Below are 13802 nucleotides of genomic sequence, written 5' to 3'. Positions count from 1 at the left end.
AAGCACTGCCAAAAGCAGTCTGGCAGCATGGATTTTGGATGTTATGAACCCAGACATGGCTTATCATCACTCAGGAAGTGTTGGGAGACAGCACATGATGCCTGAAAATAAGTTGAGCTCCCAAGTGCTTGAACCGATCTGCGCAATCGGTGTGTTGGAATTCTGCAGAAATGAACGAATACGTATGACACAAGTGAATTTCTACTTTGATTTTCGAGGTCTGAACAGCTCTTGGATGAGTAATTAAAATGGGTAGACAAAAGGCATATTCTCCTGGTCTGTGCTTCTAGAATCACTCTGGCTCCTGCACCTGCCTTCAACTTCAAGCTCTATAAAATGTTTTAGTTCTCACCAGGAAGTACAGATCTTTCTTCCTGCCCTGGGGAGAAATAAGTACTGCTCTATCTCATTTTAGAAAGGCTCCTATTGCCAAATTGTGAGGAAAGCTCGTTTTACCTGACACAGAGCAGCTACCAAAAACCTCAGGCTTTCTCTTCCCACACTTCCATGACTGTACCTTTGCATCAGCATTGTTGAGTAACTGCTGCCTGTAACACCAATGTTAGATAACATAAATCCCTTGAGATACCTTAAGGAAAAATCACTGACTAAGAGATGAAGGTGTTCTGAAGGCTTGAGAAAGAAGCTGGAAATATTTCTGTTGAGAAAAATGTGCCCGAGTGTCTCTTTGTCTGTCTGTCTCCATAAGATCAAACTGCATTCCTCCAAATACTGGTGATTTTCCATGTGCAGTTTAGGATTCAGTATTTTTTAAAGTGACAGATTTTGGCTTCTTGTCATATTTCAGTTCTCATGAATGTAATAATGAGTGAGAAGCTAATTACTCCTTTGTGCCCTTACAGTTCTGAGCTGTCTCACAGGCACTGGATCAGGGCTGATGTATCCCAAGTCCAGATGGAGGTATCCTGTCTGTGTGCTGTGCGTCTGAGCACAAAGCATCTCCAGCTACTTAAAATTTCCTTCTCCCTTCTGACAACGCCATGATTCAGTGAGAGACAGACAGTACAGCAGCGGGTTTGTTGATCCCACATGCATTTTTTAGCATCACACAGGCTCTTTTTGGAATTGCAAGTGGCTTTGGGAAAATGCGTACCTTTGTTTATATCCTGATGGGTTTGGTGACAGAACATGAAAGGAAAGTGAGATGTAAGACTTGCAGGTCTTTTTTGAGACTGCAGCCCTAAACCAGATGATTGCATGAGAGGAGAGAAGGCTCATGTTGAAGATAAGGATGAGTAAGTCACAAATAATTCAGCCATGAGGTCTGAATAGATAACTGAAACACAGAACATACTGAGCCAAGCCTCCACATGATCTACTAAAGGCTTGCCCAGACTTCAAATTTGTTTCAGCTTGACTTGAACTGGTCCATACTGAACTTCCTTACATTGACAAATTAAATGCATTCGTTACAATTTCCCTGCAAATTTAGAAATACAGAGTTTGAAGCCAGGCTTGCATTACTGCATTTTTGGAATGTAACATTTGCTATTGGTGTTCTTTGCTACTTGGCTTATTGTGTCCACCCACTTCTGGCCTCTGCAATTCAGGCCACAGCAAGTTAAAACTTATTCTGTAGTCTTGTTTCAGTGCTCTGGGTACTCCAAAGTATAAGGCTTTGGGAAAACCTCAGGAGAGACTATCCAGTGATAGCAGCTGTCCAAAAAAAAAAGAGGTTCAACAAGAAGGACCAAAGCCAAGTTCTCCAAAGGAAGGAGAAGCACTTTATCAGGGTTGTAAAAATGTGGTTATAATCATGAGAAGCAAAAAGGACCTCCTTCAGCAGTGACTTCTGTTCCTTCTCACAGGCACCACATCATGTAACAAACAGCCTTTGGGCCTCTATGACCACAGTAAAAACAGCTTCATCTACCTCCCTCCAGCAAAGCTCACAGCACCTCTTGGACCTCATGCTGGAGGAGCTCTGTGGCAGCTTTGCTTGGCAGGGTACAGCAACAGTGCCTCTGGGGATCCTGGCCTAGATTAGGTTCATTTTAAATGGAAAACCTGAAACTCAAGGAGTCAGCAGACCCATAAGCAAACACCCCTCCTGGCAAAGCCCACCAGGGAATATAGCTGCTGCCTGTAAGTACTTTATGATAGGCAGTGGTGAGGGCAGAGGAAAAAGAGCTCCCTCCCCAACACTGTTTTTGTGCCATTATGGGCTCAAAGTTGGCACTACCATGGCCCCTCAGATTCTTGGTGCTTTAAGTAATGTTTCTAGGTTTTCTCTACAGAGCAGCCACCTTGGCTTTCTGTGTCTTCATCCCCCCAAATACAGTACAGCGCTGTTTTCTTTTTTTCCCTGTTGAATCCCATTACCTGAATGACTGGAGAAGTAGCAAAGCCCTTATGGTGCCTAGAAAAAAAGGCAAAGTCCTTATCTCTGAAGAAAGTCTTCAGAGCTCCTAAAGCTCTGGGCACTGGGAGGAACCTTTACATGGACAGCAGGACACCTCCCATAGTGATCAACCAGTTCTTGCAACACTCCAGGAAGATACTCTCCTCCACCCTGAAAGAACAGATGTGTGGGTCCTGGTTGCTTCAGAAAAGTCATACATATAAATCCCTTCACCTCCTGGGTGCTGTCATGAGAACAGGTCTTTCGATACAGCAAAATTGTGAGGAGTTTGATTTGGAAGGTTGAGCCATTCCCAAACACTTTTCATTTCCTGTGGGATAAAAACAATTACAGCAGTTACTGGGAGGCAGCTAAACTGGGAGTAGCTTATTCAGCTCACTAGCTAACATCAGACAACACTTTATTTCCCCAGCCATGGACCACGTTCGTTGTTGATCACTTCACAAAGTAATTAAGTCAGTACCAAGTTGTTAAGAACATTACTTTACTCCATGAATCTTAAGAGCATGGATACACTGAAAGAAATATAGCTTTTTTTTTTTTAAGTCAGAAATACAGCATGCTGTTTGTGAGCTGTAATTCATGGCCACTGGCATAAAGGATAGATATAAAGAAAACTGATTTGGGCACTGCAGTAAGTGGTAATGCAATAACAGACCGTTAAAATGGCAAAAATGAATGATAAAAGAGAACTGAGGAGCAAACTTCCCAGCAGGTAAGTAAGTTTCTGCAAAACAATAAAGTTTCCTTTTACAATAGAACTTGCAAAACTTGCATTATTGCAAAATATTGTGGTAAATTAAGAGACTTTACAATGAAACTGTATTAAGATGGGATAGTATTGGAAGGCGTTTTAAATATTGCTGAATTACAAGACAGCGCCTTTATGCGCATGTAGGTTTCTGCCACCAGCTACAGCATTTAACAGTATTGGTATTTGAATTAACCAGCTTTCAAGTGGGAAGTACTGTCCTCATTTGTGTATCAGCTATTTGAAGGGGCTTTTTCCAGCAAAAACAGCCTCTTTATTTAGGCAGCGCTGTGGGCAGAAGGGAATTTTGCCTTCAAGCGGATGAGCTAAGTAAGGGTTTTCAGTCCTTTATTTACCTTGTAAATGAGACTCCCGAGGGGAGAGGGGGTTTCAGACCTTTGAAATGCTGTATGCAAAAGGCCTATACATTTGTCTCCCCTTTTTGTTCCTCCCTTTTCATATTAAACAGCCGTTTTTACTGCTAGTTCTCTGCCCTGGGACAGAAGAGCAACACTTGCTAGATTCACAAGGGAGCGGCAGCACGGGTGTGCCTGCTGAAAGGACAGAGGCCGATACAGAAAATCATTCGCTGTCATGAGCACACATGAAGTGCTGTACTTGGTAAACGGAGAGGCAAACGTCCTTATCGGAGGGAGGTGGATCAACCTTCTTCCCACTGCCTCCTCTCTCAGCAGCCAAAGAAACAAAGTTATTTATTTCCCTTTCTTCTCTTCAACTTTCACGGTAATGTTAAGCTTTCCCTACCATTTGCATCCCAACTGAACGAGACTTTTGCAGGATTTGCCAGTTTAAGGAGAAAAAAAAAAAAAAAAAGGAGTAAATTAACAACTAATATAATGGATTCTCGCCTGGGGGTTTCAGAATTCGGTTATGAGTCAGTCCGCTCAAAACCATGAGATTGGCTTAGTCACTTGAGGTTTTTTTTTCTCAGATACAAACAATGAACCCATTCCCACTCGTTATTTGGGTCAGAAGTGGGACAGCTTCGCTCTGCCTCAAACGGGCACGGTTACCTGCCGGAGCAACCACTGCCGTGCGGCTTGTTAACAACCTCATGAGGTGAACCCTGCGTTAACTCCTCTGGGGCAGCCTGCCTACGTGCAGTTTCCCGCTGCGTTTCTCCTGCACCGCTCCCCCACACTGCAGCAGCACAGGGCCGGCCGAAGCCAACGGCGATGTGGGGCCAGGCTCCCGCCGGCGGCCTCCCTCAGCTGGGCGCCCCTCACAGCAGCTCCCCCTCCCCAGCCAGTGCCCGGGGGCTGAAACCCAAGCGGTTTGGCACCGCCTCGCCCATCCTCCCGCCTCTGGGCGGCCCCTCGGAGAGACGGACCCGCTCCCCGCCGCCGCACCCCTACCTCAGAGCCGCCCTGGCCGCCACCGCGCCTGCGCAGCCCCCGCCCGCCACCGCCTCCCGCCCCTCACACAGGCGCAGAGGCCCGCCCGCCACGCCCCTCCTTATCCGTGCGCAGGCGCAGTGCGCACCGCCTGCCCGCCCGGCTGGTGCGTGCAGGAGAGAAAATGGCGGCGGCGGGGGCAGCAGCGTGAAGCGCACGGCAGACGCCGAGCTCCCCACGGACAAGGGGTGCCATGGCGGTCAACGGCGCGCAGGTATGGCCCGTGCCCCCGCTGCCGTCTCGGGGTGTCGCGGGGGTTCGTGAGGGGCCGCCAGCGGCTGCCGGGCCCCGTGTCGCGGCTCGCCGAGTGGGGGGGAGCGTGGTGGCCGGGACTAGGCCTAGGGTGATTCTGCAGCTTCATTGAATCTCCTGAGGGCGGTGGAGCCGCCTCGCTGCCCGCCGGGACGGCGGCATCCCGCTCCGCCGGCCCCGCGGAGGGAACCAGCGAGCTGGGGATCGCTCCTTCGCCGCGCCGGTGTCACTGCGCCTCGGCGGAGGGAAGGGGCGGAGGCGGCATGCGGAGCTTTTACGAGGTGAAGCCGGTGCTGTGCCCTTTTCTGTCTGAGCCAGCGCAGAGAGGGGATGTGGGGGGAAAAAGGCGATAGTTTGTGCGTATTCCTTTTTGGAGCGGGGGAAGAGGTAGAAACGAGTATATAATGAGAAGGGGATATGGAGATTTGTAGGCTAATTCCCCCCACCCTCCGCCCAAACACTCAGTAATTCTCAGTGCATTGGGCTGCAAAAGGCTGAGTGTTGCAGGATCGCTGTGCATGGAGATGCGTGTCCACTTTCCCCGTCTCCCACTAACTAAAGCAGCCAAAAGATGTGTGCGGGGAGTAGAAGAAAAGCTGCGGTTGTGGTAGTTTTTCAGTGGAAGTTGAAAGTTCGATTCCTGATGTAACCTTGTGTCTGCTTAGAGCAAGTGATCGAGTGGGATAATTTCACTGTTTCTTTCCTGTAGGATTTCGGTTCCCAAAAGCTTTAAAGCAAAAATACCGGGCTGTGCATGTGGTGCACTGTGGTGTGTTTGCAAGACTTCGCACAACTTTGGTTTTAGCAAATAATGAAGTTTAGAAAGCTTTGATCATGCTAAAGATGATTTTATTAAGAAAACGTGTCTTTTGTGGTAGAAAATACCTTTTATGAAGTTTAAGTGTGTGAAACGAAATTACGCTTTAATTCTGAGTTCTGCTTTTGTTAATGGCAGTTGAGATCATACACTAGTGGTCCTGACAGTGATTTTTCCATAAACAAAAGCCTGACTGGTAAAACTATAGTAACATTTCTTGTCCAGCTTGATTTATTTATGTTTGGAAAAAAGAGGGACATTATTTTGTTAATGTGAGTGTTCTGAGGACAGTTGCAGTTTCTGGAGTTTCTTTAAAATTTTAAAGTGTTCTTAAGTTTAGTATCGTTCGATTTTTATTTTACTGTTGAGAAACTGCAATTCGTTTTGGACACATTTTTCTAATGAATGCTAGTTTGAATGCTCATATATCGAAAGAATTCAGTGTCTGTCTCCGAAGCTGTTTTACTCCTTGCCCTCCCCCTCAGTACTCTCAGCACTAGGCAGAAGTGCATGTGGTCGGTTGGATAACACTGGGTTTTACACTACAGCTGTTTTTTCTGGATTTAGAAAAATTAAAGACATTTTTGTGTCTGTACTTTAATTAAGTTGGTGTACCTTGAAACACAAGGAAGTTCAGCTGATGATTTAGTTCATGGTGAAGCAATATACAGCTGTAATTAAAACTAGACTGTAAAGTCATGTTAGTACTAACTTTCACATAGACTATTTTAACTCAATCCCTGTAGGTAAAGGGATATATTTAGGTCTCGTGAGGGTTGCTCCTTAAGTTCATGTCTCATTTGGAAGCAAATCTGTAGGATATCTTTCAGTTAATGCTTGTTTGTGCCATTAAATGCAGCCTATCCTTGTGTTTTGTTTTATTTTTACATTAATAAATCAGTTTATTTAAATGCTGTCTGGGATTTATATGACTGTATATTCTAGAGCAGTTTAATGCTATAATGCTGAAGTAAGTTAACAATATTTTGGATTCTCGCATGCCTGAAGATGCAGCTTTTTATTGTAGGATGGTAGTGTTGCAGATCGGTAGATATACTTTGATAAAATTCTGTTCTGAAAACATAAATAACATTATTTGGTGATTATGTTTGTGTCATAATGCAGAGTCTGAGGCAAAAGTGCTCACTTTTCCCTTGTGACTGTAATTTGAGCGTACCGTAATTGAGACATAAATTTTTTTTTGTCACATGGGGCAAAAAGAAGTCTTCAAGAAAATCGTGTTCTTTTAATAGCTAAAATGGGTAGTCAAATTTCTGCCAGTTAATGGGTTCATGTAGTAGTGAGCAGAAATACTTCGTTAGGCACTTTACATGTTCTAACAAATAAATCATGAAACGCGACCATATCATTTATTTTCAAAGGGGCATTAATTTTGGACAGCCAGGTAGTCAGCAAGCATGAGTATATGGAAACACAGGTTAGACATTGCTGGTCATTTGTACCTCTCTATTGCATGTCATTATTTCATAATAATTTAATGAGATACTTAAGTATTGCTGTCAGTTTTCTAGGTGTGTTCTGAGTATATTCAAAATCTGTAAGGTTTTTTATTAGTATGAGCTAAAAGTAAACTTGCTGTATCACTACAGGCTTTGCATGACGCTACAGATGTTGAACTGATGTAGCACAGGGTATAGCTGAAACCATTTGTCATCAAGGTCATTTAAATTAATTTTTTTTTTCAAGACATTTTAAAAAATATTTCCCTGTTTGGAAAGAGTAATGCTCTGTAGAAACTGTATAAACAGTTGTTCTAGCCACTTTTCCTATTGTTTTTCATAGAAAGAATTAATACAGACTCATAATTTATAAATCTTGTGAAAACAAGTTAAACAGAAGAAAGGATACCATAGCAGAATGAATCATTTATGCTTGTTTTGTTCTTTCACCATTACTGTGGTGTCATATTAGCTCAGTGCCATTTTAAATGTATCATATTGTCCCCAGACCCAGCTGAAGTAAAAACTGGTTGAGTTTTGAGTTCAGGAAAAGCTGAACAAGCTCATAGGCTGCTACTCATCCTCACCCAAGCCTGTGTCTGGCCTGCCAACCAGAATAACTGGAACTCAGAACATGACATGCAATCTGACTCCCTGAAATACTGCACTGCAAACTGCCTCTTTTATGGCCACTTGGAGTGTTGCTCCCTGGCAGGGTGTAGTTTGATGTTCCCTTAAGCCAGCACTGTTTCTGGAAGGAGGGAAAAAAAAAAAAAGGCTGCAGTCTGTAGGCATTTGTTCTGTGCTGTCTTTGCAGTGTATTGCCTGATGTTTGTGGGTGACCTTCATCAGGAAATCGATCTGTCTCGAAAATACTCTTAAGAAAACCAGGGTTGCTCTGCAGCTGCATGAGTTTCTTGCTGCGTGAGTGCTAGCTTGCTTGCATCTGTGCAGATGTGTATAACTTGACAGGGTCCTTACAGGCAGAAAGAAGTGTTTGGAGAGAGGGCAGTGTAGATTTTGTCTGTCAAGTTTGTGAAACACACTGATAACTCGGGAGGACAACCCGAACAATGAAATGAAAGGTGGCTGTGGGTAGGGGCTGGCAACAGTGGGTTTGGATGGAGGTGTTAGAGTACATCGTGTTATCGTAGCTGCTGCTTCTGCCCTGTCCTGGTCAGTTACTGTACTGTGTTTTAAAGGGGTGAAGAAGCTGGATTTGCCTCCCTTCGTTTTTGAGTCCTGCTTTCATTGCTCAGAAGGGCCTTCTGAGCAAAAAGGGTTTGTTCTTTTGCTAAAACTTCTGCCAGTGGAGTGAGTAGTTGTAAGCTTCTGTGGTCTCAGGAATTCATACTGCAGCAGAAGCTGTGAGTTTAGGTAGCCAGAAGATACCATTTGCCTTTCTAAAATGTGAATGGTGGATCCATGCAGAGCACAGTGGGTGAATGTGGGTTGGTTAAAAAAAGCAAGTCTGAGAAAACTGGCATAGAACTTAAATTTGGAACTATATGGCAGCATGCAAATACTAGAATAAACTCTACAGGTTTTGTGAATCACTGCTATTTATTCTGTGCATTCTAGACTATAGCACTGATTTGGGGCCTTCTTAGAATAGATCCAGCCATTTACCTATTAATAAATCCAGTTTCTCTAGGCAGTTGCTTAGACACACTGCTTTTTCCATATATGTAGCTGTTAAAATACTTGTAAAGTTAAGTGGGGTTTTGTTTATAGGTAAACTAAGCAGTCTCATTTCTGTTTAGTGACACACACGCAACATGCTGTGTCGTACAAAACAGCAAAATCTTGTTGTAATAGAAGTTGCTGGCCTTGGGCCATTGGATTATAGTCATTTGTCACTCTAATGCCATTTCAGCAATGTAGATGTTCATTTCCAAAGAATTAAACATGCTAGAACTGCAGTTTTCCTTTTTGATGGAAGTGTTTTATGTGTGATGATTAAACATACAACTGGGGATTATGGAACAAAGAGTTATGCTTAATGGTGAAAAACTCTGTGTGTGTGTGTACGTGTGTGTGTGTATATGCAAACAGTCCATAATGGAATAGTCTAATACTGGGATTCTAAACCCTATCTTTATTTTGTGAAACTGTAACATATGCATTTAAGACTAAGTTTTAAGTATACCCAGTAATGGTGCCATGGTGATTATTTTTTAAACACTTTAAAGGATTTTGTTACATTAGTGCTCATGTTAATGTATTCATTAATGCTCTAATAGAGTAAAACTTTGAAGTACATTAGTTTTTTCATTTTGTACTTGACTCCCTAATACCTAATTTAATTGCAGATGTTCTTGATATTTTAAATAGACATAAGAACTTTTCCTCCTGGTTTGACAGCATAAGATTTGTTGATTTTCTGGGGTGGCTACAAGGCCTGTTTTCCTTCATGTACAGTTAGGCAGGAGATAGCTTAAATCACAGCAGCTGTAACAAAGTGTTTGTGCGAGGTTTAAGGAAAAGCATGTGTTTAACATAAAACTAATGGCCTTCTTGAGATACCATGATAGTCACAAATGCTAGTGCCATACAAACTGGAGGAAATTTGCAAGAGTGCTTTTGGGAATTTTTCTGCTAATACAATTGTATGTGGATTCATATCATGTATGGAAGTTCTAAAAGAAGCATTGTAAGATATTTGCGTTGGAATTACAGTAGGAAAGAAAGGGATATGGATCAGCTTCCACTGAATGTAAGGTGAACTCAAACAGGAAAATCACTTAAGGTTTCTGCAACTTTTTTACTTTGGGTAAACAACCCAACTGGGGATGAGCTTTGAGGTGGAAGAGAAAATGCCCTATCTGTAAGAAACTGTAAAGAAGAACATATCTGTAAAGACTGTGTGAAAAAATGCATTAAAAAGACCCCAGACAAATAATGTGAGAAAGTAGGTTTTCTTCAGAGAATTCTGTGTATGAAAGATTTATTTTTGTTTCGTTTGAACTAAACATAACAGTAGAAATAGCTGTATTCCCTCAGTGCAGCAGGCATGTTTTTTTCGTGTATTTAGAGCCTGCTGTAGTGATTCACAGGTTTCCTGCCTCATTTTTCCCCATGAGTGTTGCATGCTGGCAGTGTATTTACCAGTGTCACTTATAATATGGAAAATTGTATATCATTGAAGTAGAGAAGCGAAGGCTTTTGTTGTGAAAATAATCTGTCTTGTTGGAGTATGATTCCTCTAGGTAGTGTAAAAACATGTTACCAATAGTAATTCTCAGAGTGTCAAGGTAATGTTTGTGTATTCATGAGTACTTAACATCTTTGCCGTATGCACATGCCTGTCTCAGTGGGAACATGTATATAATTTGCTCTTTAGCTTCTGTTGCTAAAATAGACATAAGTTGGTTGAGAGTCACCTATTATAAGCATTGAAAACCCCTAGAATGCAGGTGGGATTACCCCAGGTATCAGGTGACTAGAGTGACTTTAGATGAGCTGACTTCATTGTGTGAACATATGAAGGCTTCAGATGCTGTACGTGGTATCAAACCACAGGTGTTCTCACTCCTGGTTTTCTGGTGTAGCAAAGTTCTGTTGCACATACCTCTCCTTTGAACAGGCTGAGTGTAAGTTTTAAAGAGGGAGATGAATTCAGAGCTAATCTTGACAAGGTGGGAGTTAAAGAAATGACTCTGACAGAAAAAAGGAAGATAGAGGCAAGATTCTGATAATCCCTGTGATTCTTGCTGTAGGCATTAGGATGGGTGGAAAGGGAAGTGGAAAAAGTTCAGTTGCTAGTTCAATGGTAGCAACAGGCAATTAGATTAATCACATGCAAATAATGGTTTTTTGGACCATGCTACTGAGAAAGGTATTTGGTTAAAAGTGATGCTGTACATGTCCATAATATGGGATGGTCTTGTCATTTTAAATATGATTAGGTATGACAAAAGGAGAGGGGAAATAAAGCAGAGAGGGATCACTGTCAGCACAAGTTATGGCTGAAGAAGAATTAAGTTATCCTGAATTCCAGTCTAGGTCAGCCTATCCATTAAGTCACATGGTCTCAAATAATAACTAGCTGTTACTAGAAAGTAAGAAACGGTGCTTTAATGTCAGTAAGGCATGGCAAACCTCACTTGCTGTTCCTCTCCTGCCTTTGGTATACAAAATCAAAGCTGCCACTGTTTGAAAATTCCCGGGGAGCGCTGTAGTTAATTGATACAAAGTTGGAAAAAAGTCAAAATTTATTTAGGGCGTTCCCAATACACATTTTCTTCTTGTCAGCTAAAGGCTGTGACCATTAGGCTATTGCCACTTTTAACAAGAATTTCAAGCTTCTGCGAATCACAGATAGCAAAAGCTTCCTAACAAAATTTAAGACGGCCAGAAAAGGGTTTATGTTGTTAACGTGCTTGCAGTGCTTTCATGTGTCTCATTCTTGATAGCCGTGAAAGGGACAGAAAGTGTAAGTGCAGCAGAATGGTAAAGTATGAAAGAGGAGTAATCAGCTTTCAGCGCAAGAGTAAAACTGTTGCTTTTGCTCTTGTCAACAGGTTTGACTTCTCAGTCTTTTGAACTTTGCCTTTGTTCAAATACAACACTGAATTGGGGTGGTCACTCTTGTTGCTGCCAGTCAGACTGGCTGTAAATACCACATGCCGGCGTGATGTGTTTTAGATGTTGCCAAAGACTCAGAGTTTCCTTAGCTGGGGAGGATAAAGGTAATGGACTTGTATGTTACTTGGTACTAATGATTGTCACATAAAGGCCATTATGGTTTTCTGCTTTGATGTAATTGCATCTTTAAAATAGAGATTTCCCTGAGTTTTCATTAGTGTTCACCCCTGGAATGATGCTTTAGGGCAGTTGTGCACATTTTTTTTCCTTTGTTTTGTACTGCTGCTGTTAATGGTGTGTACCATAGGCAGGAGTTGCAGTGGCCCAGAGGGATCCCGCATTCGCAGAGGTAGTGCTTGAATGTGTGCTGAAGCTACATGGTACATGTGCATGTGCAGTGTTTTTATGGTAGTATGACTTTATAGTTTGAATTCATCAAAGTGTTTTTCTAGTCAAAAGTCTTAGGGCTTAGCTAAGAGCCAAGGGATTTTATGGCCCTTTGGGTGCATAACAAATTTTATATAGATGTTTGTGCTTCAAATTTGTTTATTTTATGACGGGTTAAAAAAAAAAGTGCTTCTAATTAACGAGCAACTGGTTATTATCTTTGAAAGTCAACTCCAAGTGTCCAGCACATCTAGTGTCTTTACTGAGTAGCCAGAGGTTGCAGTATTTGATAATGGCAGACATCGCTGATTTGAAACTTAGTTTAGTTTGTATTTTATGCTCTATTTGCAAAACAGCCACTTTGAATAGTAGCTTGAGCGACTGATTGTGTTTACCAAATGTTTTTATGATTTGCAAGAGTTTTTCATTGGATTTGGGACCAAAAGAGGCATTGCACAGCCACAGGAAAACATGTTCTTTCAAAGGCTGCCCACATTGGTGGTGTGTCAAAGTGGAAAGTATTATAAATTCCAGGTACGCGTGCTGAAGTATGACGCGTGGCCTTACCATTGTTGCTCAGCCCTGGGCCTTGTCAGCGTTGCAGATTAGATGGCAATTTGCGAGTATTCACATGGGGACCCCCTAAAATGCTCTTACACCTTTGAACCATAGATGGAGAAGGGAGAGGACAGAAGAAGCTGCTGGCATTGCAGACATGCTCATGAACATAAGGGGTGTGAGCAGTGAGGGACACTGCAGACAGCAGCTGCTTCTGTCTCTGTCCTTGCAGTGAGTAAAGCCAGTGCTGTGTCATGTTTGTCTCCCCTGCCATGTATTGGCATTCCCATTTGTAGATAGCTGGATGTGCAGGCCAAAGAAGTGGTGGCTGCAGCTCCTACCTGGGTAGAGGCCATCAGATGTGTACTCTGATCTCACAGTGTTGTGGGCTTTATCAGTAATAGTGTGTCAGAGTATACTCTGGTTTAGTCCCTTTTCTGCCCTCAGTAAGCAAGAGGATTTCAGTATCTTCAATATCGTGAATGTGTTGGGAAGGATCTTGAGTGCTGTGTTTTGCGTTCTGTTCATTCATAATGTGCAAGAGAAATCTGACTGCTATCAGATCTCATATAAGGAAAGACATGAAGTAGCACCACTATCAGAGTTACTCTTTTGAAATGATCTACCTAAAAAATAAAGGTCACTGTTGTTACCAAAGTGTCCTACTGTTGTTACCAAAGTGTCCTAATGTATTCAAATCCATTTTAATGCTGCATTTTCAAAATGCAGGTGCTTTACATGCTTACTGTCAGTGTTTTAGTTGCAGCAGTGTGTTAATACATGCATTCATTTTAACAGCATCTACATAAAATTGTGTTGCGGATACTTAAGCTGTAAACCTACCTCAGGAGGAGGTGGCATATGTGTGGTGTCCCAGTTTTCATTTTAACTTTCATGCCACTTCAAAATACAAAGTGGCTCTCATGGGTAGTGCCAGATCCTCTCGGGTTCCCACCTGCCACTTGCCACACATAAGGCTGGTAGAGGAGATAGATGTCTGTGTATATACAGAGGATCAAACCAATGTAGATGGTATTCTCTGCCCAGGGGGCATGCAGCATGCGTGTCATGTGGTGAAGTAATGGAAGGGGCTCGAGTTCCTGCAGAGAGAAGATAGAGGAGGAACCTCCATAGAATTACTCTCAAACTTCAGCAGTCACAATGCTTAAAATATGGAAGACTTTATTATGTG

At 42.6% G+C, this 13802-nt stretch overlaps 1 protein-coding gene across 2 annotated transcripts in view; it reads left to right on the top strand.

Annotated features, from left to right (window-relative positions):
* Positions 1–4620: 4620 nt before the first annotated feature.
* USP10 (ubiquitin specific peptidase 10) overlaps positions 4621–13802 on the top strand; it is a 51241-nt gene continuing 42059 nt past the window's right edge. For both annotated transcript variants that reach the window (XM_057401902.1, XM_057401901.1), the window contains exon 1: positions 4621–4763. In XM_057401902.1, the coding sequence (XP_057257885.1) occupies positions 4743–4763 (21 nt within the window). In that variant the 5' untranslated portion in view covers positions 4621–4742. The remainder of the gene's footprint in view (positions 4764–13802) is intronic.

Source organism: Pezoporus wallicus, unplaced genomic scaffold (genome assembly GCF_028554395.1).
Source record: "Pezoporus wallicus isolate ANWC-B61680 ecotype Strahan unplaced genomic scaffold, APGP_CSIRO_Pwel_v1 contig_7835, whole genome shotgun sequence".
NCBI classification, from domain to species: Eukaryota; Metazoa; Chordata; class Aves; order Psittaciformes; family Psittacidae; genus Pezoporus; species Pezoporus wallicus.
This window is presented reverse-complemented; position numbering and strand designations above follow the sequence as displayed.